Here is a 27,367-nt window from a genome sequence, read left to right as displayed (position 1 = left end):
ATCCAATAAGTAAAAAAAGCTGTTCATAATGACTTGTTTGCAAATTAAGCCCCCATCTGGAAACATCCAAAGTAGCATTGTAAACCACAGCTTGAAGTTAGTTTAAGAACCTGGTTTGCTCTGAGCCTGGCAACAATAATTTCCCAGTATGGATGTAACAAGAAACTATAATTAATTAGCTCAGGGAGACTTCAGTTGTGGCACATAAGAAGGGAAGAGGGAAGTGGTAGCTTGGGGAGAGAATGAGTAGCGAGCAGAAGACTTGTGCACAACTCAGCTTCAGAGAGCAAAATGTCATTGCAATATGAAGAACTAAGAGTAAGGAAATCTTGTTTTCTTTTTCTTTTGCCATACTGATGAATGCAAAAACTTTTAAACTAATTAATGGGAGCTGCAACAAGCTCTTGTAGTGTGGAGTGTTCCTGTTCAGAGTGCAAGCCAGCCAAGCCATGGAGAACTGAGCATGCGCACATACACATGTATGTGGTGAAGGTAACTCATTGTAACAGCACAGCTGAAGCTGCACATGGATAATGCCAACCAAATTGGCTTTAAGTCTTCACACAGAATGGTATCAATTATCTGGGTGTTGTTTCACTTAGAGGAAAAAGAATTTCTTTAGAGAAAAATCTGGCCAGGGCTAGGAATATTGACAAAATTGATGCCAAGGGTTACTTCCTTTGTGGGCCTGGGATGGCCTTCCAAGCGAGAGAGAAACCTAAGGATGGGCAGATAATTGCAGGTTTTCGTTTTCATTTTAGCAACTAAAAACCCTAAAGTCATTCCTCCACACATAATGAGCCACCACAGTCTTCTTCTGCATCATCACAGTGGTTGTAGCGTTTTAACTTTTGCTGTGTTGAGCAGCCAAGCTGGCAGACTGCATCAATGAAGAGATTTTATTTCATCCCTTTTCCTTGCCATGGCTTATGTAATTCCTTTCCATGGCAACTCCTTCCAGAGATGCACCAGCTTTCTGGCTGGTTCCTCCTACTACTGTGGGAATGGTTCGACCTGTTTGCTAGCCATTAGGAATTCAACCTAAGATTGGGGCATACTCAATTTTTGTGTTTTGGCCCCAAAGGGAGCATCACTGGAACACTGGGAGTCTGTCTCTCCACACAACTGGCAGTATTAAAATGTCAGCTGTGTGCTAAGTAGGTAGATTAGGAATGAACACCTGCTACTATAGTCATACGTTGTTGCATTCCAGCTCCCATCAGCCCCAGCCAGTGTGTGTAATGGTCGAGGGTGATGGGAGTTGTCCAGCAACACTTGGAGGGCCTAGGTTAGCCACCCTCGAGTTATAGGATTAAGCTGACACTTGTTAAAAATCATAGTGAGGCAGCATATAGATACTCAAGAAAATGTAGAGCTACGCAATCATCCTCCGCAGATGGAATAACAGTATATTACCAGATTCAACTAAAGAGTCCTGCTAGTTGAAGCCTGTGCAAGAACTTCTGGGAGCGTAATGGGGGCGTTGGGAGAACCCCCATAACAGTGCATCAGGGGGAGAGGAGGGGTCATTCAATCTAGGAAGCTGAAATATTTGCACTGATCCAACGATTGCCATAGCGATATGCTGAATTCCTCACAGAGAGTCACAGCTGAAGGAAGATGGATCGCCCTACAAAAGAGATCCAGTATGACCTTCAGGAGTGTAGGGAAGTTGGGTTGCAACCTGGAGATTCCCTGCTGGCTTTACATTTGCTGCAGAATTTTGAGATGAGGCAGCTTTGCTTATTTCTGCCTCTTTCCTCCTTTTATTTATCACCATCTGAGCAGCAACATCTAGAATCCTGGTTCCTACAAGAAGGAAGGGAGAGGGAAACAAACAGAAGATGTTACTACAGCTCCTGGGCAATGACAGCAAAAATAGTGCTGGCTTTCTTAATTACAGTGGTACCTCGAGTTATGAACTTAATTAGTTCCGGAGGTCTGTTCTTAACCTGAAACTGTTCTTAACCTGAGGCACGCTTTCGCTAATGGGGTCTCCCGCTGCCATTCTCATCCTGGGGCAAAGTTCGCAGCCCAAGGTACTACTTCCGGCTTTGCAGACTTTGTAACCCGAAGCATTTGTAACCCAAGGTACCACTGTAATTTTGTTGGCGCTGGTATTACCGAGATTAGTGAGCAGTGTTGATACCACTGGTTTCACTACACATGCCAAGCATAAATTTCCTTCAAGGAATTAGGTCTTTTGTCAACCCTTTATGACAGAAACTGTGCCCCTTTGGATGTTGTTGGACTACAAGTTTCATCATCCCTGACTGTTTTCCATGCTTGCTGAGGATTATGGGAGTTGTATTCTGTCAACATCTGTGTGGGGAATCGCCAGAATATATTTGCTTCCAGACAGGATTTCCATTTTCTTCAAAAAGCATATGTGTATTTACTGTATTATTACATTTATATCCCACCTGTAAGAAGCTCAAGGTAGCGTACATGGTTCACTCTTTCCTCAGTTTATCCTCTCAACAGCCTTGTGAGGTAGGTTAGGCTGACTGAAGGTAACTGGCCCAGGTCAATAATGTGACTCGACTTTATTTTAGTAATATCTGGTTTCTATGCTCTCTTGTGGCAGGATATAAAACATTCCACAGTTGGTGTGGAGGTGGTGATGTATTTTGAAATATTTTGTTTCCCAAACCACTGATTCACTTGCAAAGAAAATATAGATATGCTTAAATATATTTTTCAATCCCGAGTGATGGAAGATAGGCCCACCATGCAAGTTTCAGGAAATAGCTATTATATGATGGGGAAGGCTGGAACAAAAGATATTCTGACACACAGTGCCAAGCCCTTAAGAATAATGGTTGAAAGCAGAACGCTTAATATGGCTTAATGGCACAAATATGTTGAAACACCAATGTAATAAAAACAGTGCAAGTGGGATTTGAAAAGCAAATGGGAAAATATTAACATGAGAATGCATCTGGAAGGATGGGTGGGAGTTTAAAAGTGTCCTCATGTTCTCCTGGCAAACGCAGTGGTGGTTCTGGTTCTTATTAGAACAATTTAGAAGTCAACAAACTGCTGACCTTAATTAAGAATCTTTTCATAATCTATCATCCTCTTCCTACAGCAGTTCCTTGCTAAATAATCTTAGGAACTTGTTTTGAGCTGGGAAAATGTGTGTCTTGAATGCTCAGCTTGTCTGGAACAAAGTAGGGTGTTTTTTAACCATCTTTAAAACGATAGCTATGAGTAATAGGAACCCTGAAAATTATGGGTTATGACTGAATAATAAAATAAAAGAAATAATAGGCAGTACTTGGGTAACGATATTCTGTAACTATAGAAGCAAAAGTATATTTCTAGAGTAGGTTTGCATTTTTTTATCAGTCCATCTCCATGCAGAAGATTACTTTCTTTAATCCCTGCCTGATACACAGGATAAAAGCAGGGATACCAGCTTTTGAGTTGTAGGAAGGAACCTGATAAACTGAAAGGAGAACTTTGTGGTGTGTGGAAAGGACCCTTTTAGAGGGAGGAGGAGAGAAACCAGCCAACAAGATGCTGTGGAATAATTAAAGCAGAAATATTCCTGAGATGGCCAAAATCATGATCAGATGCAGGAAGGATCAGGTCCGCTGACGTGCTAGGATAAAAACCACAAGTTCATTGCTAGTATATTCATAGCCTTGCAACAGTTTCCCAATCACAATTCTGGCTCAGGATATAGAACAGTGGTTAATACACAGCTCATTTGATTTTTTTATTGTTAATTTTATTTTCTACATTTTACTTTTTGTTTGTAAACATCTCTGGAATCTCATATACCCACTCTGGGGTGTTCATTTTGAACCTTTGATATATTTTATGCCACTCTGTGTGAAAGAAAAGCCTTTGCAGAATTACTGGAATGGTAGCTGGGGAAATAAAACCATCCCACTCGGTTGGGCAGAAGGTTGCTCTACAAGCTTTGCCAGCTGTCTTCTGCTGAAGATGATTGGATTGCGTTCAGTACCATTCAAGGAAGCTGTGTGATATTTTATGCTTCCTTTCTTACGGGAATAAGGGCTACTGGACATGAGTCCACAGTGTTGTGAAGCAACATTTTCAGTAGCTGTGGCAGTTCAGTTGCCTGGGAGACACTTAATTCATGTGAATTTGGGGCGATGGCTCAACCCTGCTCTCTCCAGAGTACAATGAATGAACAATTGACTTGTCTCCTAAATATTTGCCCAGAAAATATTGACCCTTAGTTGGTGTATTGCTGACTCAAATCGGCCCTCCACCTACGTATTATCCAATGGTCTAACAAAAGGAGGGTCTTGATTTATACATAGTAAAGCCCGTGCTTTAAAAGCCATTGATGCATTTTAAATTAGAATTTAAAATAGTAAAATTTTGAACTGTAACAAAACAGTTGGAGAGAAAGAAGTAGTTGTTGTTCCTGTCACCACTGCTGTCCCACAGCAATCCATTGTTATTACCTTTTAAAAACAACAGTGTGTCTTTAACCCCCAACAGCTACTTGCATATGCTGTATGGGAGATCGATACTTCCAGAACAGACAATGAAGTAACACTTTGAAAAGATGTCCAAAGCTGCTGAGGAGCATGGGTTTGTGTAGGACAGAAGCTTCTGCTTCCTTCTCATCCTCCTTCCATTGCTAACCCATGGTATGGTTATTGAACATGAGGCTTCCACTGTGCTGAAGCTAAGCAGGTCTAGGTCTTGCCAGTGCCAGAGACATCCAGGGAACCCTCAGTTTTGTGCCCCCTCAGTGGTTCTATGATGAAAGGACAGTGGGATATAATTGTAAGATCTCCCCCCCCCCCCCCCTGGATCCCAAACCTTCTCTGGCTGCTGTTTGTTCCAACCAGTGGTTTGATGGGTTTTGAGGTTTTCTAACCAATGGAAGGTAGGTAGAGAGATGTGGCAAAGCTTAAATGATTGATCATGAAATTCATGCTGGTTTACACTGCCCTGTGTCAACCATCCCTGAATTCATTTTCAACTGCTGATCCTTTTTTTTACCTGTTTAGAGAATAACGTAGAGGTTTTGCGAGTTGAAGTGAAGCCAACAATGATAATAATGACTTCCCTGACTTTCAACTCTTTTATCATCGGATAATTATTATATTTATTTATTTGTTTGTTTGTTTGATCATTTGATTTATATACCTCCCTGTATATATTTTTATATATTAAAAATAAAACAGTAAAATAATAACTCCCGCTTCCCACAGACACATTAAAAAAGCTGTAGAGTATTAATCAGCCTGGTTGAAGAGGAATGTTGAAAAGGCCCAGTTGAAGAGGAATGTTTTTGCCTGGTGCCCAAAAACATACAATGAAGGTGCCCGGTGAACCGCCCTGGGGAACGATTATATAAATAATAGGAGGAAATTTTATGGGTGTGCTTCATACTCATAAAGGAACATTGTGAGGTGTTCCCCGCCATACACAGCTGGACAGTGCTCCACACTCCAGTATGGAAACCTCCTGTGTTGAATCTAGTGTTGCATATGCAGAGTTCCATTCATGCAATGGGACTTTCCCCTGCCTCTCCTCTCCTTGCGCACCCTCAAAATCTGCTCCAGAGTGGAGATGAATGGAAAGTTCCATTGCACAAATGGACATCTGCTGAGTAGTAGTGTTGGACAGGACCCACTTGTAGAGAAGGGTGGATACATCAGCATAACAAGAGATAAGAACCTTGGAATCTGGAGCTCTTGGCAGCTCTTGGCCACTGGGGAAGGCTGGGCTGATGTCCACTTTTTTCCTGGAGTAACAAGGGAGCTGGCAGTTCATCTGAAAATCAAGTGAAGAGAGAGCTTTTTCTTTTCTTTTTTTAAAAAAAGCATAAATTAATACAATGTTTAAATTCAGATGAAATCTGACATCTTTGATATGTGTATTGTTAACAGCAGGAGATAATGAGTGGGATGAAATTGATTTTCAACTTTTTGAATTGTTCAGTAACATATGACGGGTGAAAAAATGTAATTCATTTGTTTGGGAAGGTTATATCTTCCAAATTATGCCACTTTTAAATTTTTATTAAGACCAGTATTGGATTTGGGAGAGCAACAGTGTTCTAAATGATTGGCAGTCGTTAATATAATTACTCTTGCAGAAGGATGGAGTGGTGAAGCAATTCAAACCTGTTTTTGTATCAGGGTTGGCTCACATGCTTGTAACATTCCTGTTTGTAGAAAGTCATACTAAATTAAAACACACACACAAGCCCACATTTTACTCAAATATGCTTCACATTAAATGGGTAATGCAGCATGTTTATGGGTAAAGCTTCCTCCAAAGGAGCTAAGCTCTGAACTCACATGATTGGTGTTTATGTTAAGTAGGCATTCCATGCCATTGTAGTCTGTGTTTATGTTTCTATCTGAAATCACTGCATTCCACTGTTGTTGCCTCCTCCCAAAAAACTGCCTGTTATACCAATGGCCTTGCTTGGCTGCATGTATTGAATATATCACAAAGAAAAAAGGTTTGCTACCATGCTTGCTTAGGACACAAGTCTCTAAACACATTTGCACGCTACTTCTCCTTGTGTTGGGGAATAAGCCCTTATGCAACACAAAAATGAAGTGGACATTTAGCTCAGATGGTGTGTGAGGGGGAAAGCTCTTCCTAAGGTGACCCTTCTCCCTGCCTGTGGGTAGAAAGGTAAAGGCAAAGGACCCCTGGATGGTTAAGTCCAGTCAAACTTGACTGTGGGGTGCCGCACTCATCTGGGTCATGTGGCCAGCATGACTAAACCGCTTCTGGCGCAATCGGACACCATGGCAAGTGCCAAAGTGCACGGAAACGCTGTTTACTTTGAGTAACCTCAAGGGAGGAGTGTTTCCAGCTACCCCAGCCCTTGTCTTTGGAAGTCTCAGTGGTGCCTGAACTGCTGCTACCAAAGGCGCAGTGATCTTTTGGGGAAACTGAGGGAAGCCTTGACATTTGGTCATACTGATTTGATGCTTGGCTAATTTGCAGTAGACATCCAAGCAGTGGCTAGAATATCTAGGACCGTGGTGAAATGGTTCAGAATCCCTTGTTATTTTTTCCTACTGCAAAGATGTGTAATGCTGCTACATTTATAGTATACAAGTGTTGTTGTTTTTTGTATGCTGTTGCATTTGCCATTATGTTGCTGTTAGGAAATGGTTCTAGCAAATGCTCATTTGTGGCGTATTGCTGTTGTCCTTGTTGCAAGACACTTTGAGCATAAGTGTATGCGTGGAAAAAGAAAACGAAAATTAAGTGGTGGTGAAATGCAGCCTTGGTCCTGTTCCACCCAATAACAGCCCGATGTCAAGCTGGTGGAGCCTTGTCCTACCCACTAATCAAAATACCAAGGAGCTAGGTGTGGATGATCAGATTTTTTTAGTCTCAGTGGAGGAGTGTCCTCAAAGTCAGGGCTTTTCTAGAAAATACCTATTTTGATAGAAAGAAAACTAAAGCAGCAATCAACAGTTCAATTATGAGACTTTCCCAGAAGGGAGAGAGATTGGGGGGCAGAGGGAAGAAGGGGTTGTTGGCAGGAACATCCAGAGCGGCGAGGCGGTGCCACACCATTCCCCTCCTGACAGCAATGGTGCTGCTCTTTTCCAGCATGAGTAGGGAGGCAGGTCAGCTTGGTGGGAAAGTTGGGGTTGTGCAGGCCGGTGGAAGTGCTGGATTGGCTCTGTCACTCTGTGAGCATGTCCTTGACCTCACAGCTGTACAGTCTTGCTCCTGGTTGTGGGGGTGAGTTGGTAACACAACTGTGCTGTCTAAATGCAGCTTGAACAAAAGTGGAGGGAGAAGGAGGATAGTTGCAGTGTCACAGGGAGGACAATGAGGTTAGAGAGGAGAGGCGCCGCTGTTACCTACCCTTCCACTCTGTTTTACAAATACCTGAAAGGAAAGAAGACTCTGGGGGAAAGGGGACTGGAGAGTATAGAAGTGCAACTCAGGAGCACCAAGAGAAGGAAGGGCTGGTGTGTCCAAGCAGTTATAGGCTTGGGCATTGACTACTTTATTAAAGAAGGGGTGGTTCTGGGTGGGTTCCCAAGCAAAGGGAAGTGATCTTTGGCTTGATTTACAAGGGAGGATGGGGGCTGGAGGTAACTGGCTTTTCTACAGTGAGCTTAGCACTTCCTGTGTGGTGCCCTTCCCTCTAGGGCTCCTGGAAGCCAACCAATGAAGTTTCAGTGAGGCTTTGGTTAGACTGCAACAGGGTGGAGGTAGGATGTTCCCTAACTCCTGTCTGGGATCCTATAGTGCTGCCTGGCAAATTGATGAGTTACCAAACTGAAGTGCCTTCTTCCACCAGTTGCATTAGCAGTGCATGGAAAATATGGTACATTGGTCTGGCTTCTTGGGTGCCTGATTTGATACCCTTGTTAATGTTCAATGTGCGGCTGGTGATTGGAAGCCACAGTAATGCAAAGTCTTCCAATAGGCAGGGGTACTTTGTCCTTTTCCTGTTGCTAAGCTACCACTGTTAAAAGCCAGAATACATCCTGCTAGCCACACAGCTGAAGAAAAATTTAACTGCTCAGTCTCTCCCAAAGGGAGAGTGTAATGCCTGCTTCCTCATCCCCATCACAGAGGGCTACATTACTGCATCATTCATGAACCCTGAAGTACATTTCTGTCTCCCCCCCCCCCCCCCGCCAACAGTGCCAACATAAATAAGTCTGGTTTGTTGTTTGGGTTGGAAAAAATCGTACCGAAAGCTGTTACGGCCAGAAGGTCATGTGCCAGTTTTTCATTGCCCATAGCTTAGCAATGACAATGTAGCATTTTGTTTACTTCAAAGTTAAACATTAAACACTCCTTTTTTTTAAAAAAAAAGAAAAGAGTACCATAGATATTTATGGTGACAGGATCATTATTTGGATCAGTAATTTGGCTTGGTTTTGGAGTAGGCCAAATTTCTGTGCTCTCGGTAGTGGTTTTGGGTGTGGCCATCTCTTTCCCTTTATGTTGGGCCAATTTCAGACAGTTGACAGGTGTCTCTGCTGTTCTTCATCTTGTGTCATGTGGCTATTCTCTTAGTTCAGGGGAGGGGAAGGTAAGCTCTCTGTGGTGTCCTAGCAACCAATGACATGCTAAACTATATATAGCTGACAAATGTGCCCTGTGATTACTTGGAAACCACAAAATGCTTGTTCCTCCCTTCTCCACCTTGAAATGGCCAAGATCTAAGTGCCACAATGGTGGTTGTTAGTAGCTGGCGGGAGAAAACCCAGCCTACAGAAATGAACTGGTTTTTGGCTTGTTGAATTGGTGGGCTGGCCCTTGGAGGTTTCTGTCTGGAGACCTCTGGAGAATCACAGCACCTGCTGTGGCCGCAGAGATCAGTAACTTGTAACTGCTGCCTCCTGTGCTGTTTTTGCTGCATTAGCAGCACCAAAGTGACCTCTCAGAGGTGCAAGCCAGCACACTGTGTATGGAGGTCCTGGGGTGCCCAGACGATGCATTGGGCACCAGCTTGGCTGTAGGAGTTGGCTAAAGGAGGCATAAAAGGCTGGACCTTGAGGTTATAAATATTACGCTTTGGCAGGGTATAGCAATAGTTTTTCCAAAGTTCAAAAATTGTTGTTGTTGTTGTTTTACAGTTGAGTTTGAAAAGCTGCATCGAAAGTGGGTTCTTTTTTGGGGGGGTAGTGTGTGTGTATCAGATTTTACTTTGAATATACTCTAGTAATACTCCAGTGTCTTTAAAAGTCACATTTGAAGTGGAATTTGGCTGCTGCATGTACTTAACATTAATAGCTACTCATAATGAAGAAAAGCTGCTCATCATAAAGGCTAGTGGTCAAGAATGTGTATCATCTGCATGTTGCGTTAGACAAAGTGAACTGAATAAACACATCAGTTGTACTCTGGCTGACTGAATCCACTAGTTCTTCTACATTAGCCCCAGGAATCATTTAAAATCCAGCAGCTGAGCTCAGATTGTGCCTATAGGGGTTTTCTCTTTAAACTGATTGGCTGTAAGCAGTCTCTTTTCTGGTCTGCTTTGCATGGTCCACACTCATCCAAATCAGACCCAAGCCTATTGGGCCTCCTGCCAGGGGACTTGGAGGAAATGTAGCCAGACCTGGCTTGGAAGCTGCTTTTGGCTGCACTGCCCCCACAAAGGTTTTTGTTCCTTCCCCATCCCTGTACAAATGCTTCTAATGCCAACTTTTGCTGGTGGGAGGAACACAAAGGGTGTGACTATAGCTGGGCACAATCCACCATTAGCGTGGAACAGTCTACAGTGGTACCTCGGGTTACATATGCTTCAGGTTAGATACACTTCAGGTTACAGACTCCGCTAACCCAGAAATATTACCTCAGGTTAAGAACTTTGCTTCAGGATGAGAACAGAAATCGTGCAGCAGCGGCACAGCAGCAGCAGCAGGAGGCCCCATTATCTAAAGTGGTGCTTCAGGTTAAGAACAGTTTCAGGTTAAGAATGGACCTTTGGAACGAATTAAGTACTTAACCCGAGGTACCACTGTAATCTGGTTTGAGCTTCAGTTTGTTGGCTCTCATCCGTCTATTACTGAGGCAAGACAATGGTCCAGCACCTCCACTGCCACACCTGCCGATGTAAAGGAGAAATAGAGCTGTGTGTCATCAGCATATTGCTGAAAACATACTCCCAATCCCTCTGGATGACCCCACTCAGCGGTTTCATGTAGATGTCAAACAGTATAGGTAATGTGAACGTCAGTTTGCCTACTAGATAATTATTTCAGTATAAACCTACTGAGGTGAGGAAAGAGCTTCTAGTTATTTACAGAACTTCTTTCACTTGGAACTATTCTATTGAAGTCAATTATGAGGATTGGCTGTTGTATTGGGAATGTTCTATTAATAAATAAGCTCTTGATTGTTTTAGTTAAAAATGATCAAGATTAAACCTTAGTTGGAGTTTATGGAATTGAGAACTATAGGGAGGGAGGTTGCTAGCAGTTACAATGGAAGAACACAACCAACAGTATATGTTGTAGGGAGTAACAACTGTTGCCATATTTGCTGAGAGAGAAGCAGGGCCACAGCTCATGCAGGTTATGAATGTATGAGACTCATTTCATAATTGTTTTTTGGAGTGCTAAAACAAATGTTAATGTTTCCTGGCTATTCAAAGCTGCTTTTACTGGAAATAGCTGGCATTCTAAATATACAGAAATAGCACATAAAGTGTTGATAAATTGTTAAACTCATTATTTACAGTTCCATTTAAAAGGGGAAATTTTCTAACCCATGTAATTATTGAGTAATTTGTGCTTCAGCAGTTTGTTGCATACATTTTATCGCAATAATGTGATAAAGTGAGCTTGAAGAACTGAGAATGTCATTGAATTCAGTGATGCTTTTCCACTCAGTCTTTGATATAGCAGAAGATTCTGCTAAGAGAAGAGGAAGGGAGTCAGCTGTTTCCCTCCCCCAATCTGTTCCTTGGGGTAGGGAAGAATCTCCAAAACTGCTCTAGAAGGTGCTGAGAGAAGCTGCAGGGAGAAAGGGGGAACTTGGTGAGAAATCACATTCCCTCTTCTCTTATTAGTGGAGAGCAACACTAGGTCAAATAATATTCCATGAATTGAAGGTCACCACTGGATACAGCCCCAAGTGTCTTTCTTAGTAAGAAAATTTCTTACTTCATCTGTTCAGAAGCTGATGCCACTATCCTCTCATGTTGTCCCCTACAACTGTGATGTAAAATGAGGACTCCAAACTCAGGTAAATGGAAATTATATGGTCTGAAGTCCATTGTTAATGGTGTAACATCCTTTAACTGCAGAATATCCCTTCTCAACATGTTCCCTTCTTGCTTCATAACTGCTTCTTCACCCTCTTTTAAAGATGACAGCTTACTGATGGCCACCTGTGCATATTTTCCTTAGCAAATACCGGTAAAACTTATTACCATGTGTTTGAAGGATACAGCATTTGAGCAGTAATATCTCTTCTTTCATATACTGAATTAAATACATGATAATACTTTGAAAATGATCTTCTGCTCAGCACACATTTTGTTGAACAACTTGACTAACTTGCACTTCCTCACTGCTTTCTAAAATTCTGCACGTATCTCTAACATTGCTCCTTCCACTTACTATTACTATGGGTTGTTTGTAACTTTCATTGTGCTTTTGAAACGCCTTCTCTACTCAATGTGCACCATATATTTATGTTAACATTTTGGTATCATTTTTGGCATCAATAGCTAGCAGTGTTTTTACAGCTGCTTTAGTGATAATTGTGTTTTGGTTTAACTTTCTTCTCATTAACAACAATCTGTTTCCCCACAACTGTAATAGTGAAGGGAAACATCAACAATGTAGGCATATATTGGTATGTACTCTTTTGTTGTAACTTGTTCCTGCATCACTGCTAATGGAGACACTCAACTTTTTGGCAAGTCAAGGTGTTGATAGTGGTGTACAGAGCCCTAAGTGGCTCAGGGCCTGAGTACCTTCCTCAGTACCTCCTGATCCTTGCTCTGAGCACAGTGAGGAAGGCCCTGCTCATGGTCCCATCAGTGGGCATTGTCCAATGTACTGTGACTGTAAACAGAGACTTCTCAGTAGTAGCTGTGTGGTAATGGTGCTCCCTCCCTGAAGATGAGGGTACTTCCTTTACAACAGACATTCAGTATCTTCTAACATCTGTCTTGTTGCTAGTTTTTTCAAAACTCAGTACTGTGATTGTAATAGCATATTTTACATGTTGATAAAAATGCCTTTAATTTTTTTTCATTTTCTTGGCCATTACCAAAAAGTCCACTTTTTCAAAGCTGCAATTATAGTAAAACTGGCTATTTCCACAAACTGTCAGTCCTGTAACATTGAAATTAGGATTTAGCACCCTGGCTTCAATGTATAACATAACGTGGGCCCCACTAATTCACACAAAAGATTACTCTAATCTGTGTTTTCATCTCCCCTTAAATAGCCCAGTAAAAGTTCAGTTAAGTTCCAAGTTGCTGAAAATGTACATTTTGTGTTCTTGAGAGAACTGTAACCAGCAGAGGGCAGTATGAGGCATTCTCTAGTCCAATGGTTGTCTCAATATATATGTCTCGAATGTAAGATTAAGGAGGTCCAGATGGATTGTTGTCAGGTGACATACAGGTCTTCATATTGAGCCCGTTTCTTATGTTAAGATAAAGTCAAGAGGGAAGTGCCAGGTTGACCAGATACCGCCTCTTGACTTGCATTATTTCAGCTGAAACATGTGACTCTAATCTGCTGCTGAAGCTAAGTGGATCTGGCCTGGGCAGAATACCATCTGGGAGCCATATGTGGCTGTTCTTAGCTCTACGAAGGCAAAACTGGTACAAATGTAATAAATAAATAAGGGCATAATTAAAGCAGCTGCGTCCCCATTTGTGGGAATACCCCCCCCCCCCCGCAAAAGCTCTCAGAGGGTCTTCTTCCTCTCTTAGAACCACAGATTTGAAGCAGGAAACCAAGTACATATGGTGATACCAAGCAACAGAGAAGTGTTATTAGAACTGCGGGGGGTGGGGGTGGGATATACTTTTTATTGATCTGAAAAAATGACCAAGATCCCATCTGTACTATACATTGAAAGCAGTATCATACCACTTTAAACAGCAATGGCCTCCCCAAAATAATGATGGGAACTGTGGTTTAAGAGCCCTGAGAGTTGTTAGGAGATCCTTTTTCTCCTCACCGAGCTAAAATTCACAGAGTAGTTTAGCAATCCATCCCTCCTCCCAGGGAACTCTTGGAATCGTAGCTCTATGAGAATAGGATTCTCCTAACAACTCTTGGTATCCTTCCCAGGATTTGGGGGAGTAAGCCATGACTGTTTTAAGTGGGATGTTACTGCTTTAAATGTATAGTGCAGATGGCAGCTGAATATATTTGAAGGCTTAAGGTTCTGGGAAGATCTGGTAGGGGAGGAGGGTGTGATTAGGAGTGAGAGAAGAAGTAAAAGTTAACTGCAGACTGAGGGCAGTAACTAGCTTTTAACTGCAGCAGCAGGCCACAAATAGGAAGTTGTGGCACAGTTAATTGGCAAGTTTGTGGGACCCAGGAAAAGTTCAAACTCTTGGTTGGCCAAGATAATAATTTGTTCAGTGCCAAATTTTTGTATCAAACGTAAGTGTGGGATGATTCTTTCCTTCTTGAGGCTTTTCCTACCTGTGTCCTCTTTTTCCCTGTTCTGTACTGGAAAGTGAGTGGTGTGAAGAAAGAGACTTATAGTCCATTCAATTGTGATGAATGAGGAACAATTTACCTCACACCTTGGACTGTTTACCTAACCTATTGAAAGTGGAGGATTATGATCTCACCAAAGAATTTTCTAGATTAGGCTGCAGCTCCTGGAATTCTGCTATACCATATAAGACACCTGTAGGGCCTGTTGCAATGGCCATGGTCATACTCAATTTATATGTCACATTTTATGTCTGTGCTCAGAGCAGTTCACATAAGAAACAAAAACCATCTAAATTCTGTGGTACAGTAACAATACATAGTATAAAAAGTATACCTGAAAACATTACACTAAAAACCCCAACCATTAACAGTTCATTTGGTATGCATCAAAATGTCACCAATCAGGTTCACCAATATAGTAAGTAAAAAGATATTATAACTTCACACACAAACCCAGTAAAATTAATATATGGTAATCCCCACCCTTTTATGCTTCAACCCAAGACAAGAAAATCCCCTCAGAGCTATCACAAAGGCTCCCAGGGGCTAGAGAGCGGTACAAGGTACACAGAAACAACAATTTCCTGATACGCAGGCAATTGTGAAGGAAACAGTAGGAAGCTTTTACGTATTTGTGGACAGCTGATGGTACAAGTCACATAGCTAAAGGGTGTGGGGTAAAACAAAGGTGTGGGAGGGGACAGAGTTGGGTATTTCAGTGCAGCTAAGTGCTGCAATTAGACTTCAAATTTCAGAGGGTGGTGATATGTGGCAAGTAACAAAGTTGAAAATATGGAGAAGTGTTTAAGGAGGAGAACAGTTGACTACCAGGCTGGAAAGGGAAGAGGCTGCCAAAATACTGTTTTGTTGCTTTCTCTTAAAACTCCATGAAACATGAGTACTTTGTATACGCAAATTGCTACTGAATGTTTAATAATAGGCCTTTCACTGTGTTGGCCTGTAGGGTTGCCAAGTCTCTCTCTCCTCACAGGGCCAGCGGGCCAGGGAGATGAGCCAGTTAGTTCAAGGATGTTGCCTGTTTGAGCAGGAAGTGGATGTTGGTGGTACATTGTGATTTTTAAATTTTTCTTTAAGTTTACTGCAAACAAATCTCAAGTGGAGGACTGATGGACTCATTTGCATGTGTTTCCAAAGCATATGTTTTATGTCTTTGTTAGCATTTGCTTCTTAGGTTCTTGCTTTTACATGACAAAAAAATAAATAAAAATACTTAGATTGAAAGTGTATGCTGGAAAAAGGGGAAAGTTTAAACTCACTCGAGGGTTTAAGTATCCTTGTGGGTGTGGGCAGGAAAGACTGAGGGTGGGCCTTGAAGAAAATAGCTTTCTCTCTTGTTCCAGCTCCTTTACATGAAATTGGTCTTCTAGTGAGTAAGTTAGGCCCTATAACTTAACACCATCCTTATCATTGTCTATGCAGGCTGAACTGAGTTGGAGTCTACAGGTTTCCCACCTGTGTAATAATTTCATGGCACCTGAATACCTGACAATCCAGTTAATGATGGTTTTAAACAAATGAAAATTCACAGGAGAGAAGGGCCCTAGAATGCCATATCTGTTAAGGATAAAATTATACTGGAACAATTGACTCCATGTTTGAAAAAAATATATATATATAGCATGTCATGCCAATCAGGCTCATGGATTTGCTAAAATTATTCTAAAGTTGTACATTAAGGCTACAAGTCTGTGGGTGGTTAACTGGGATTAACCTTGAATAGCATACTGGAACTTCTCAATAAACATGTTTAAGATTAAATTTTATCATTTTTTTATTATGTGCCCTTTTTATGTTTTAGTATTTACAAGCAGCAACGTAATATGTTTATCTACAGGATGGGATATTAATTAAAAATTACACATAGATTAAAAATCAATTACCATGAGCTTCATGAAGTACTGATTCTACAAGTGGAGATATGACAGACAATGTTTAAACTGAAGCAGAAAATGTGAAGAAAACAAATTGTGCATCAATGAAATTTAGATTCTGAATAATACAAATCAGTTTAAAATGTGTACATAAAATCATTTTGTATGCATGTTGTCAAGTAGCATCTTTATTCATGATTAGTGTTTATGATGCAGATTTTATAATAATACAGGGACAGGAAAAATGCATTGTTATGTAATAGACAACAGGACTGTAGTGTATAGTATTAGATAGGGAAAGCTAATATTTGAAACTATCACAGCCTGGATTTTGCTTTTTAAAAGCGTACATGAAAATTTCAGTGTTAACACCAAGAGAGGTTTTTTTTAATGTACTGCCTATACATTAAAATAAATATAAAATGTCAAATTATTCAAAATTCCATGTGTGCCGGTATTTAGAAAAGTATTACTCTTCTCAATAGTATAGGCAACCATGCACTACCAATTTGCTCTGCCCTGGAAACCAGACATGCTTCTCTGCAGAACGGACCAGTACTAGTTCGGTGTGATAGTGACATTTAAATTTGGTTCAGCTCCGGCTCAGTACTGGGAAAAGTATTATTATTATTATTATTTTGGCTTGCAACAGTGCCCTGACTTTCATATAGTTAATTAACTTCAGTTGAGTAGCCATCTGTGGTTGTTCTGGAAAAGACTGATAGAGCCAACACTGGAGTTGTGAAAAGGGAAATACAGTAATAGCTCTAGTAGTAGTATTGCCTGCAGCAAGCTGCTGACATTATTCAAGTACCAATTGGTCTTGTCTGGCACACCAGTCTTTACAAACTTGCTAAATGCCTTGTGGCATGAATAAATTAATCTTGTCTTCCTAGGTGCGCTCTCTCCCTCTCAGACAGATAGTTATTTCTTAAATTGTTGAAATGCCTAGCAGGTGCTTTTGTCAAACATGAATTTACTTTTTCTTTTGCAGTGACTTAGACAGAAACAACATTACAAGGATTACAAAGGTGGACTTTGCTGGGCTTAAGAATCTTCGTGTTCTGTGAGTATGGGGGGAAGTCTCCCTAAAGCAGTTCCTTTTATTTTAGTATTCAGCAGCTATCTACCACAAGCAATAAAATTCCCTCTGTGTTGTCAGTCTTCAAGCTGATGCACAGCTGTGCTGCATACACTGTATTGAATTTATATGCTAAAAGTACACTTTTCAAAGGTACAATGTCAGGCACATTGCACTTTCCACACTTGATTTTGATAAGTCTATTGTATTGTTTCGCTTGCTTGTAAATTGACTTTACTAAATTAGTAAGCAGGATGTTCTGTAGAGTTCTGTAGGATATTGACTTAGACTTAAGCAGTGCAGTCCTAAATAGTAAAAGCCGGCTCAGTTCAGCGAGTTCACACCCAGAAAAAGTGTGAATAGCATTACTGCCTAAGTGACATTTCATAAGTGACACCAACAGAAAAACAACAACAGACAATGGTCTGATTTATTGAAGTTATGCTGTGGTAGAAATATCTGTGTGCAAATGTGTTAGCAAACCATTAAATGCTCACTAATAAAATGTGTGATTTTAACAAGTCCCCCCCCCCCCCCGAATATGGTTAGTCAAATAAGTCATGTTGAACTCAGCTGAATTCTGGTATTTAGAATTGCAGCCTGAGGCCAAGTTTGTACATGGCTGTTAGTCACTCAAAGACCGCAGTAATAACTTGCATGCATGAAAGAGACATTACAGATCTAACACAGACAGATATAAATCAGCTGATAGCTCTTATATAGAGTTTTTCAATTGGTATGGTTTTCTGTTAAGTTGATAACAATACTTCAAGCCTGATTAACACTTGATGCACATGTCATTCAGTAGCTAAGTAGAGCTGATGATTACTACACCCTGTACCACATAATCCTATATATGTTTACTCATAAGCAAGTTCTACTGTGTTCATTGTCGTCTATTTCTAGGTAATGCATAGGATTGCAACCTTTTTAACCTATTACTGTCTTCTACCAAACATATAAGTTGACGCAAGGAATTCTGTCACCGCCCTTCCCCTATGCCACTTCTAATTTCTATGCCCTTATTAGTCAGTGTCATTGTCATATGATAGATAAGAAAAGAAACTAATGGATAAACTCATTTTTAAGCAGGAATTGTTTACATTTGGGGAGGGATGAGTTGGTATCTTCTCTGTTTCCCTAGTTCATTGTTTTTCAACCACTTGTTGCCTGGTGTGCCGTGGGAAAAATTGAAAAATTCGAAAGATTTAAAAATAAAGTATTTTATAATTTTTCATATTTCTGTTTACTTACTATTTCATAATAAAGTAATTATAAAATACTTTCTCTGTGTTTATTTGATTCCTATTCAAGAGAATTACTTTATATATAGTCAATATAGGCACAGAGTTAATTTTTTTAACATTTTCTAATGGTGGTGTGCCTCGTGATTTTTTTCATGAAACAAGTGTGCCTTTGCCCAAAAAAGGTTGAAAAACACTGCCCTAGTTAATATGACTGGTCTTTAGATTGTTTAATAGTTCTATTTTAGTGTGAATGTTTTGCAACATTGTATTTTAGTGGTTTGCTATTCGCTGCCTTGAGATCCCTTTGGGATGAAGGCTAGCTGAATATAATAAACATTTGTTTTGGAGAGAGTGGGAAGCTAACCTTTGTGATGTATTTATTTTTTACATAGGCAATTTGAGTAATTTGAAGATTGCTTATATTTTTAACATCAACAAATATCTTTCCCCCCCTAAAATAGGCATTTGGAAGAGAATCTAATTAGTGTAATAGAACGTGGAGCATTTCAGGATCTAAAGCAACTTGAACGGCTGTAAGTATTCTCTCTTGCTAAACCATCTAAATTGTACAGTTGAGATATTGTAACGCTTTCTTGATGTGATGGAGGGTGGGGTAGGGGTGACATATCACATAGTGATACCTCGGTTTATGAACTTAATCCGTTCCTGAAGTCCGTTCTTAAACCCAAACCGTTCTTAAACTGAGGTGCGCTTTCCCTAATGTGGCCTCCCACTGCTGGTGCTCTTCCACCGTTCGGATTCTCAAACCGGGACACTATTTTCTGTTTTGTGGAGTTCATAAACCGAATCGTTCTTAAACAGGACTGTTCTTAAACCGAGGTACCACTATACATGTTAACATAGCAGCTGTCTCACTCTGGGGGGTGGGGAAATGGTTTGAGCTTGAGGATGGAATATATTAAAGCTGTTAAAACTGAATAAACAAGTTATGATTGCTATTTTGTGATCTATGAAAAGCACTGAATAATAACCATAATAGCACCACCAGTGTGCATGACATTTTACAGAGTACAAAAGAATAGTTTCTTACAAGAATCTTACAATCTAAAATTCAACACAGGGGAATCAACAGAGTTAGATAATACAGATATTTCAGTTGCACATGCTTTAACTGAGTTGCATGCCGAATTCCTGAAGGGCATAGGCATCCTAGAATTGTAGAGCTGGAAAGATCCCAAAGTGTCATCTAGTCCAACCTACTGCAATGTGTGAATCACAGCTAAATAATCCCTGACAGATGACCATCCAACCCCTGCTTAAAAACCTCCAATGAAGGAGAGTCCACCACCTTCTTAGGTAGTTTGTTCCACTGTCAAACAGCTCTTACTTTCATAAAGTCATTCCTAATGCTTAGTTGGAATTGCTTTTTGTGTAATTTGAATCCATTGGCTCAGACCCTGCCCTCTGGAGCAGCAGAAAAGAAGCTTGTGCCATCTTCTGTGTGACAGCCCTTCAGTTATTTGAAGATGGCTATCATACCACCTCTTCTTCAGGCTAAACATAACCAACTCCATCAGCTGTTCCTTAAGAAGTAGGGAGGTTAATACAAAGGTGGGCTTTAAGGAGAGATGTGAAGTTGTTCTGCCAGACAGTTCTAAGTATACATGGCAGAAAGGGAGAATGGATGGAGATCTTTGGGTAATTGAAGAATCTGGAGAAGGAACTCTAACGCACAGTGATATATCAGGCTATAAGACCATCAGGAGAGATGGTCAGGGAAGCTGTGTAGGACTTTGAAAATAAAGGCAAAGCAGGTTGTGCTAGATCCAGGAATCGACAGGAAGCCAGTGCATAGGGATTTAAGGTGATCAGATGGCCAGGGAATGAATGATTTTGGCAGCAGAGTGCTGGATATATGTGACGGTATAAAGTTGAGAAAACAGAACACCAGAGAGAAGATTGCATAAGCTGAGATAATAGATGAGCAGGGCATGAATGAGAGTTTTTGCCAAGGTGACAGAGAGAAAGGGCTGAATTTCTGCAAAATTGTAAATGGAGAAGCAACATGGTTTGGCTGCAACAGAGTAGAGAGAACATTCAGTGGATAAGGAAAGTGTACAGGAAGAAGAGGTTGAGGAGAAAAGTTGAGAAGTATTGCATTCTCTCCCCCCCCCCCAATTCATGCACAATGTATTAAACCTTGCATCTTAATATAGTGAGAAAGCTGTGGGGTGTAGTTGTAGTGGTTCTTTTCATCAGAGAGGACAGATAGGAGCCATGTGCTGATATGGTCAGAGTTCAGACTGGCTTATGGTGTTCAATTGCCGTTACTGAAAATCTACAGTTGACAGCTGAATACCAAAAGGCAGTGTAGGCTCAGCTTAGCATGTGGTGAATAACACCATCTGGCCCAACCTCCAGTAGCATAGCCTGGCAAAGCCCACAGTTGCCAAAGACTCAAATGGTTGTGTAAATGAGCTCTAATAAAAGGTGGCCAATCCCTGCAAGTGTTCACATGTCATGGAAAGTGTGACATAATTTGCCGTAGGCTGAATGGGATTGCCTTTTCACTAATGCAGTTTGCAGAGTTCAGTATTGAACATTAGGCCGCATTTTAAAACGGGATTTTATTCATACAATTTCTTTTTTACTCTTGTTGAAAATATTTAATTACACTTGTAGTTTGATCTGTTATATTAGATGAAAAAATATTATTAGCCCTTTTTAATAAAGTAGCTGTTATGACAGCTAGACTCTCTCTGGCCAAATAGTCATTAATATTGCAATAAAATATCACTGGAAATAATACTTGCTTCATTTGTGGTTATTCAAAAGGCATGAAACTTCAATGCCAAATGAATGTTGTTTTAATAGTATTTCACTTGCTGACACATCAAAGTAGAGCTAAAACTACAAACTAAAAATATAGACATTTTTCTTTGAAATTTATTGCTTGTTATGGTTCCTGCATGTAAATTTTGAATATATGAAAAGGTCTATAGATTGTATTCAGGCCAAAAACACACTTGTTGACAGCTTTCAAGTTATGTTACTTTGAAGATTTACGCTTCCTAAAAACTGTAACTTAGATTAAGCATTTGGATGCATATAAGTTCTCAAACCATAATGCTATGATTTACTTTAATAGACAGCAAAATACTTAGGGTGGTTGAAATTACTAAGTGCAAATAAAATGTGGCCTTGGAAAAGGTTGCGCCATAGGAAAACTGCTGTTCAGTCAGAGGTGGCGGTGGCTGCTCTGAAATCAGTTATGCCCAGTACTGTGTAGGCAAGTATAGTAGAGCTTCACAATTGTAGAGATGTGAATAGCTGAAAACTTGTTATTCTTATTAAAGGAGAAGTGCCAGTTTAAAAGTCTATTATAGGCTGTAAAAAAATCAATATATTATTGGCTCCATGTAGTGTACATAGTGCAGGTTGTTGATTTGGGTGCTTAGTTCATATGTTGGAATGTAGTTTGTACACATGGAAACTAACTTCCAGAAGCTGTACTCCAGTGTAAGCCAATTCTGTATATTGGGGAAGATCTAGTTACAGAATCCCATTTTCATGTTTCAGAAAGTTATTTTGACTGTTTTGAGCTGCTTTCATGGTGGGCTTTTTAAAAAGGCTTTACTCTGAGTGGAAAGGTAGCCATTGGCAAATTCGAGATGACTGCACTGGAAATGGACAGTTCATTTTTTATGTGATATTTATTTTTTTTATATATATTTTTTTTATAAATATTTTATTAGGTTTTTAATAAACAAATTTCCACTTTCAAATACATACTTCCATGAATCCAATGGACTCCCCCCATCTCCCGGGCACTGCATTCCCTGTGTAACCAAAACCTCAGCAATTTGTTAACTTGTTTTATACATAACAATATATCTTCCATTTTATCGTGTTATCTGATGTGAACATTTCAATACAATTGCATTAATTTTTAATTTCCACACAATAAAAATATTTCGTTACCTCACTTCTGTCTTATAGTGTCTTATTTATCAATTCAGAAATTTGCCGATACTGAAGCTATACCTTCCTAGAGAGGAGCATTTTTTAACATTCATACAACTTAAAATGCTTTTTCAAATAGTCCTTAAATTTTTCCCAAACTTCCTCCGTTTCTTCTTCTCCCGAGTCTCGAATTCTGCCAGTCATTTCAGCCAGTTCCATATAGTCCATCAGCTGCGTCTGCCATTCTTCCAATGTGGGTAGATTTTGTGTCTTCCAGTGCTTTGCCAACAGAATCCTCGCTGCTGTAGTAGCGTACATAAAGAAAGTTCTATCTTTCTTGACCATCCTCTGGTCTACCATGCCCAGAAGGAAGGCCTCCGGTTTCTTAGGTAAGGTGAATCTCAGCACCTTTTTTAGTTCATTATGTATCATTTCCCAGAAGGCCTTCACTTTCGGGCAGGTCCACCAGAGGTGTAAAAATGTCCCTTCCTCTTCCTTACATTTCCAACATTTATTATCGGACAGGTGATATATCTTTGCAAGCTTGACTGGGGTCATGTACCACCGGTATATCATTTTCATAATGTTTTCCTTCAAGGCAGTACATGCCGTGAATTTCATTCCGGTGTTCCATAACCTTTCCCAGTCTTCAAACATAATGTTATGCCCCAAATCCTGTGCCCACTTTATCATAGAGGATTTGACAATCTCATCCTGTGTGTTCCATTTAAGCAGCAAGTTATACATTCTCGAAATTAGCTTAGATTTTGGCTCAAGCAACTCTGTTTCTAGTTTCGATTTTTCCTCCTGGAAACCCACTTTTTTGTCTGCTTTAAAAACTTCCTGGATTTGAGCATAATGCAACCAATCTCGCACCTTGTTTTTTAACTTTTCCATACTCTGTAACCTCCATTTATCTCCAATTTTTTCAATTATTTCCCAATATTTAGGCCAGTGGGCCTCCATATTGAGTCTTTTACGTGCTTTGGCCTCCATCGGTGAGAGCCACCTCGGAGTTTTACTCTCCAATAAGTCTTTATATTTTGACCAGACCATGAAAATTGCCCTTCTGACAATATGGTTTTTGAACAATTTATGAACTTTAACCTTGTCATACCACAAATATGCATGCCACCCAAAAGCATTATCAAATCCCTCCAGGTCAAGGACGTCGGTGTTCTCCAATAGAATCCAATCCTTCAACCAGCAGAGGGCTGCAGCTTCATAATATAACCTCAAGTCCGGCAGGGCAAACCCCCCTCTTTCTTTCGCATCTGTTAGTATTTTAAACTTTATTCGGGGCTTTTTGCCCTGCCAGACAAATTTAGATAAATCCCTCTGCCATTTTCCAAAACATTCCACCTTATCCACGACCTGGAGGGACTGAAACAAAAATAGCATTTTCGGCAATACATTCATCTTTATAGCAGCTATTCTGCCCAGCAAGGAAAGTTTTAATCTTGACCATGTTTCCAGATCTCTTTTTATCTCTGACCAACATTTCTCATAGTTATCCTTAAATAAATTCAAATTTTTGGAGGTCAAGTGCACCCCTAGGTACTTTACTTTTTTAACCACATTTAGTTCTGTTTCTTTTCTGAACTCCTCTATTTCAGTAGTTGTCAAGTTTTTTGCTAGAACTTTAGTTTTTTGTTTATTCAGCTTGAATCCCGCCACCCGACCAAAATCAGAAATTAATTCTAACGCTCTTTTAGTGCTAGAGGCTGGCTCCTGTAATGTTAATACCAAGTCGTCTGCAAAAGCTTTCAGTTTATATTGTTTCTCTCCGACCACAATTCCCTGTGTCAACCGGTCATTTCTAATCATGTTCAGTAGCACCTCCAGGACTGAAATAAACAACAGAGGAGATAGAGGGCACCCCTGTCGTGTCCCTTTTTCAATTTTAAACTCCTCTGTCACCACGTTGTTTACTATCAATTTGGCTTTTTGTTCTGAATAAATTGCTTCTATTCCATTTTCAAACCCCCGCCCTACTCCCATCCTTTCCAAATTTTTCTTCATAAACAGCCAAGAAATGTTGTCAAAGGCCTTCTCCGCATCAATAAAAATCAACACCGCTCTTGTGTTTGAATTAATCTGTAAAAACTCCAAAATGTCAATGATGTTTCTTGTGTTGTCAAATAAATGCCTACCAGGGAGAAAGCCTGCTTGGTCCTTATGAATCACTTCATTTAAGACTTTCTTAAACCTACTTGCCAAAATGTCTGCAAAAATTTTGTAATCCACATTTAGGAGTGAGATAGGACGGTAGTTTTTAAGTTGAGTTTTTTCAGATTCTAGTTTTGGAATCAACGTGATGAAAGCTTCTTTCCACGTTTCCGGTGCCTTCCTCCCCTCCATAATCTGGTTACAAACTTCCAGCAATGGTTGTGTCAATGAGTCCTTCAGTACCTTATAATATTTGGAAGTAAGCCCATCAGGTCCCGGAGATTTGCCCAGTTGGAGGTTCTGAATGGCGCATTCAATTTCTTGGGTTGTAATATTACAGTTCAGGGTTGCTCTCATTTCCTGGGGTATTTTTTGTAATCCATTAGTTATAACAAATTGGTCCACCTCTAAGCTTTTTTGTGGCCTTTGAGAGTAGAGTTCTTTGAAATATCTCTGAAAGGACCTTCTAATTTCATCGGGTTTCTGAACCATTCTCCCTTCAATCTCTAGATTTGTAACTGTGTTAAGTTTTTGTCTCTTTTTCAACTGCCAGGCTAACAATTTTCCACATTTGTTTGCAGATTCGAAGGATCTTTGTTTCATTTGTTTAATTTTCCATTCCACCTCTTGATTTATCAGTTTCGAGTATTGTGCCTGGAAAAACTTCACTTCTCTCAATACTTCCTTTGATTTAGGCCTGGATCTCAGTTTTCTCTCTCCTTCTCTTATTTTCTCCAAGATCTTCTCCTTCTTTTCATTCCAGAGTCTTTTTTTAATCGTGTTCTGTTGTATTAGAAACCCTCTTATCACTGCTTTGCTTGCGTCCCAAATTATTCTTTTTTCCACATTTGTCTTTAAGTTTATTTCGAAATAGTCCTTTAAAACTTTTTGGGCCTTCTTAACAATCTCCTGATCCCTTAACAAGGCGTCATTCATTCTCCATCTGAACGATCCGGTTGTATTTAGTCTCAATTCCATTCTCAAGGCGTTGTGGTCGGAGCAGGTTTTTGGGCAGATTTCCACTTTTCTGGTCTTAGGTGCCAGCCCTCTAGTTATCCATATTTGGTCGATTCGCGTCCATGTCATATGGGCCTCAGAAAAGAAAGTTCCTTCTTTCCCTAGAGGGTTCTTGATCCTCCATATGTCGATCAAATCCAGATTGTCAGTCATTTCAAAAAAGGTTTTTGGAAGCCTGCCATCTTTCGTTATATTAGCACTTTGTGACTTATCCATATTCACTGAGGCGACACCGTTCATATCTCCCAACATGATAATGTTGTTATAGTCCAAATAGTCCAGCATAATCTCGTGCAGCTTCTTAAAAAATTCCGATTTTCCATCATTTGGGGCGTAGATTCCTAGAATTAAAAACTTTTCACCTTGTGTCTGGATTTCAATTGCCAAAATTCTGCCCTGTTCGTCTTTAAATACAAATTTTGGGGACAAGTTCTCCTTTGCATAAATCACCACTCCTCTTTTCTTAACTTTATCCGATGAAATAAATTCTTGGCCTAACCTTTTGTTGATTAGCACTTTTCTATGGAGTCTTGTCACATGTGTTTCTTGCAGGCAAATAATGTCCAATTGTTCTTTTTTCAAAATATGAAATACTTTTCTGCGTTTTTCTGGAGAATTCCCGCCATTTATATTCCAACTAAGAAGCTGTAGAGACATCCCGGTTTACTTCTTGGGTATCACAGTTGGGTATCTAGTTTATCGTCCTTTTCCGGAAGCTGTGGTGCCGGGCCGCCTCCAGATGGTATGGATCCTGGTGGTAATCCCGGTGGTGGAGGCCAAGAATCTACGGCTCTCTTTTGGAGGTCCTCCTCGTTGTCGTGTAGGAACTTCTGGTGGTCTTCTGGTGTTTTAATTCTTACCTTCTTTCCTTTATAGGTGAATGACAGACCTTGAGGAAATTCCCACCTATAAGGGATTGCGTTGTATCTTAACAATTTGGCCAAGTCTGTGTATGTGGCTCTAAGGTCCAACAAATATTTAGGAATATCTCTATAAATTTCTGCCCTTTTGCCTTCGACTTCCAGGGATTTTTTAAAGTGTTGGCCTAATATCTTGTCTCTTTCCTCTCTTGTTCTCAAACAAACCAAACAGTCTCTGGACTTATCTTTCTTAACCGATCTTCCCAGTCTGAAGGCCGTCACAATCTTGAAATCTTTATCTTCTTCAACCCCCCAAAATTTAGAAAACAGCTCCGTCAAGAATTTCTCTAGGTTGCCCTGTTCCAACTCTGGGACAGCCCTCAGCCTAAGATTACATTCCTTACTTTTCAGTTCCACCATTGACAGGTAGGCTTGCTGTTCTCCTACCTGTCTTTTCAGAGGTCTTACTTCCCCTTTGATCTCTTCCACCTTCTTGCACGCTTGCTCAGCTTTTTGATTGGCTTCCGCAGCTAATTTGTAGTTCTCCGCCGTAGCTCCTTGCAGTTTCTCAATAGCCTGAGTGTGCTGCGAAACCTGATCTGTTAGCTTGCTGATAGTAGATGTAGCTCTATCAATTTTAGATGACTGATCGTCCACCTTCTTATTCAAAAGTGCCAATTGTTCCAAAATTTGTTTCAAGACTGGATCAGTTCCTCCAGCTGCCATTTCTTCTGTAGCAGGCGTTTCAACTTCCTCCTCCTGCGCCGTCAACACAGTTGGCACCGAGGATCTACGATGATGAATCAAGGTTGTTTGGACAAGCTGCCCAGCTCTCTTGTCTTTTTTCTTTTCTTTAGCTTCCTCAGCTAAAGCTTCCTTAGCTTTAGCTGCTCTTGTTTTCGCTGGGCCACTCATTCCACAGCTGCTGTTCAAGGTCAAATAGTCTTTCAATCCATGAGAAAGGCAAGTCCAGAGTATAAACAATTAAACCACAAAAAATCCCAATAAGATACAGTTCCCAGACCACTATGCCTCC

The 27,367-nt window shown here is 40.3% G+C and overlaps 1 protein-coding gene and 1 long non-coding RNA gene across 3 annotated transcripts in view; one reads left to right on the top strand and one right to left on the bottom strand.

Moving 5' to 3' along the window:
• The window catches only part of SLIT3 (slit guidance ligand 3), a 396,000-nt gene that overhangs the window by 13,455 nt on the left and 355,178 nt on the right, over nucleotides 1-27,367 (top strand). For both annotated transcript variants that reach the window (XM_081899114.1, XM_081899113.1), the window contains exons 2-3: nucleotides 17,028-17,099; nucleotides 18,823-18,894. In XM_081899114.1, the coding sequence (XP_081755240.1) occupies nucleotides 17,028-17,099; nucleotides 18,823-18,894 (144 nt within the window). The remainder of the gene's footprint in view (nucleotides 1-17,027; nucleotides 17,100-18,822; nucleotides 18,895-27,367) is intronic.
• LOC309363150 overlaps nucleotides 1-27,367 on the bottom strand; it is a 413,995-nt gene that overhangs the window by 44,237 nt on the left and 342,391 nt on the right. The window lies entirely within an intron of this gene.

The sequence above is a fragment of the Podarcis melisellensis genome (assembly GCF_964234715.1).
Source record: "Podarcis melisellensis genome assembly, chromosome: 2".
NCBI classification, from domain to species: domain Eukaryota; kingdom Metazoa; phylum Chordata; class Lepidosauria; order Squamata; family Lacertidae; genus Podarcis; species Podarcis melisellensis.
This window is presented reverse-complemented; position numbering and strand designations above follow the sequence as displayed.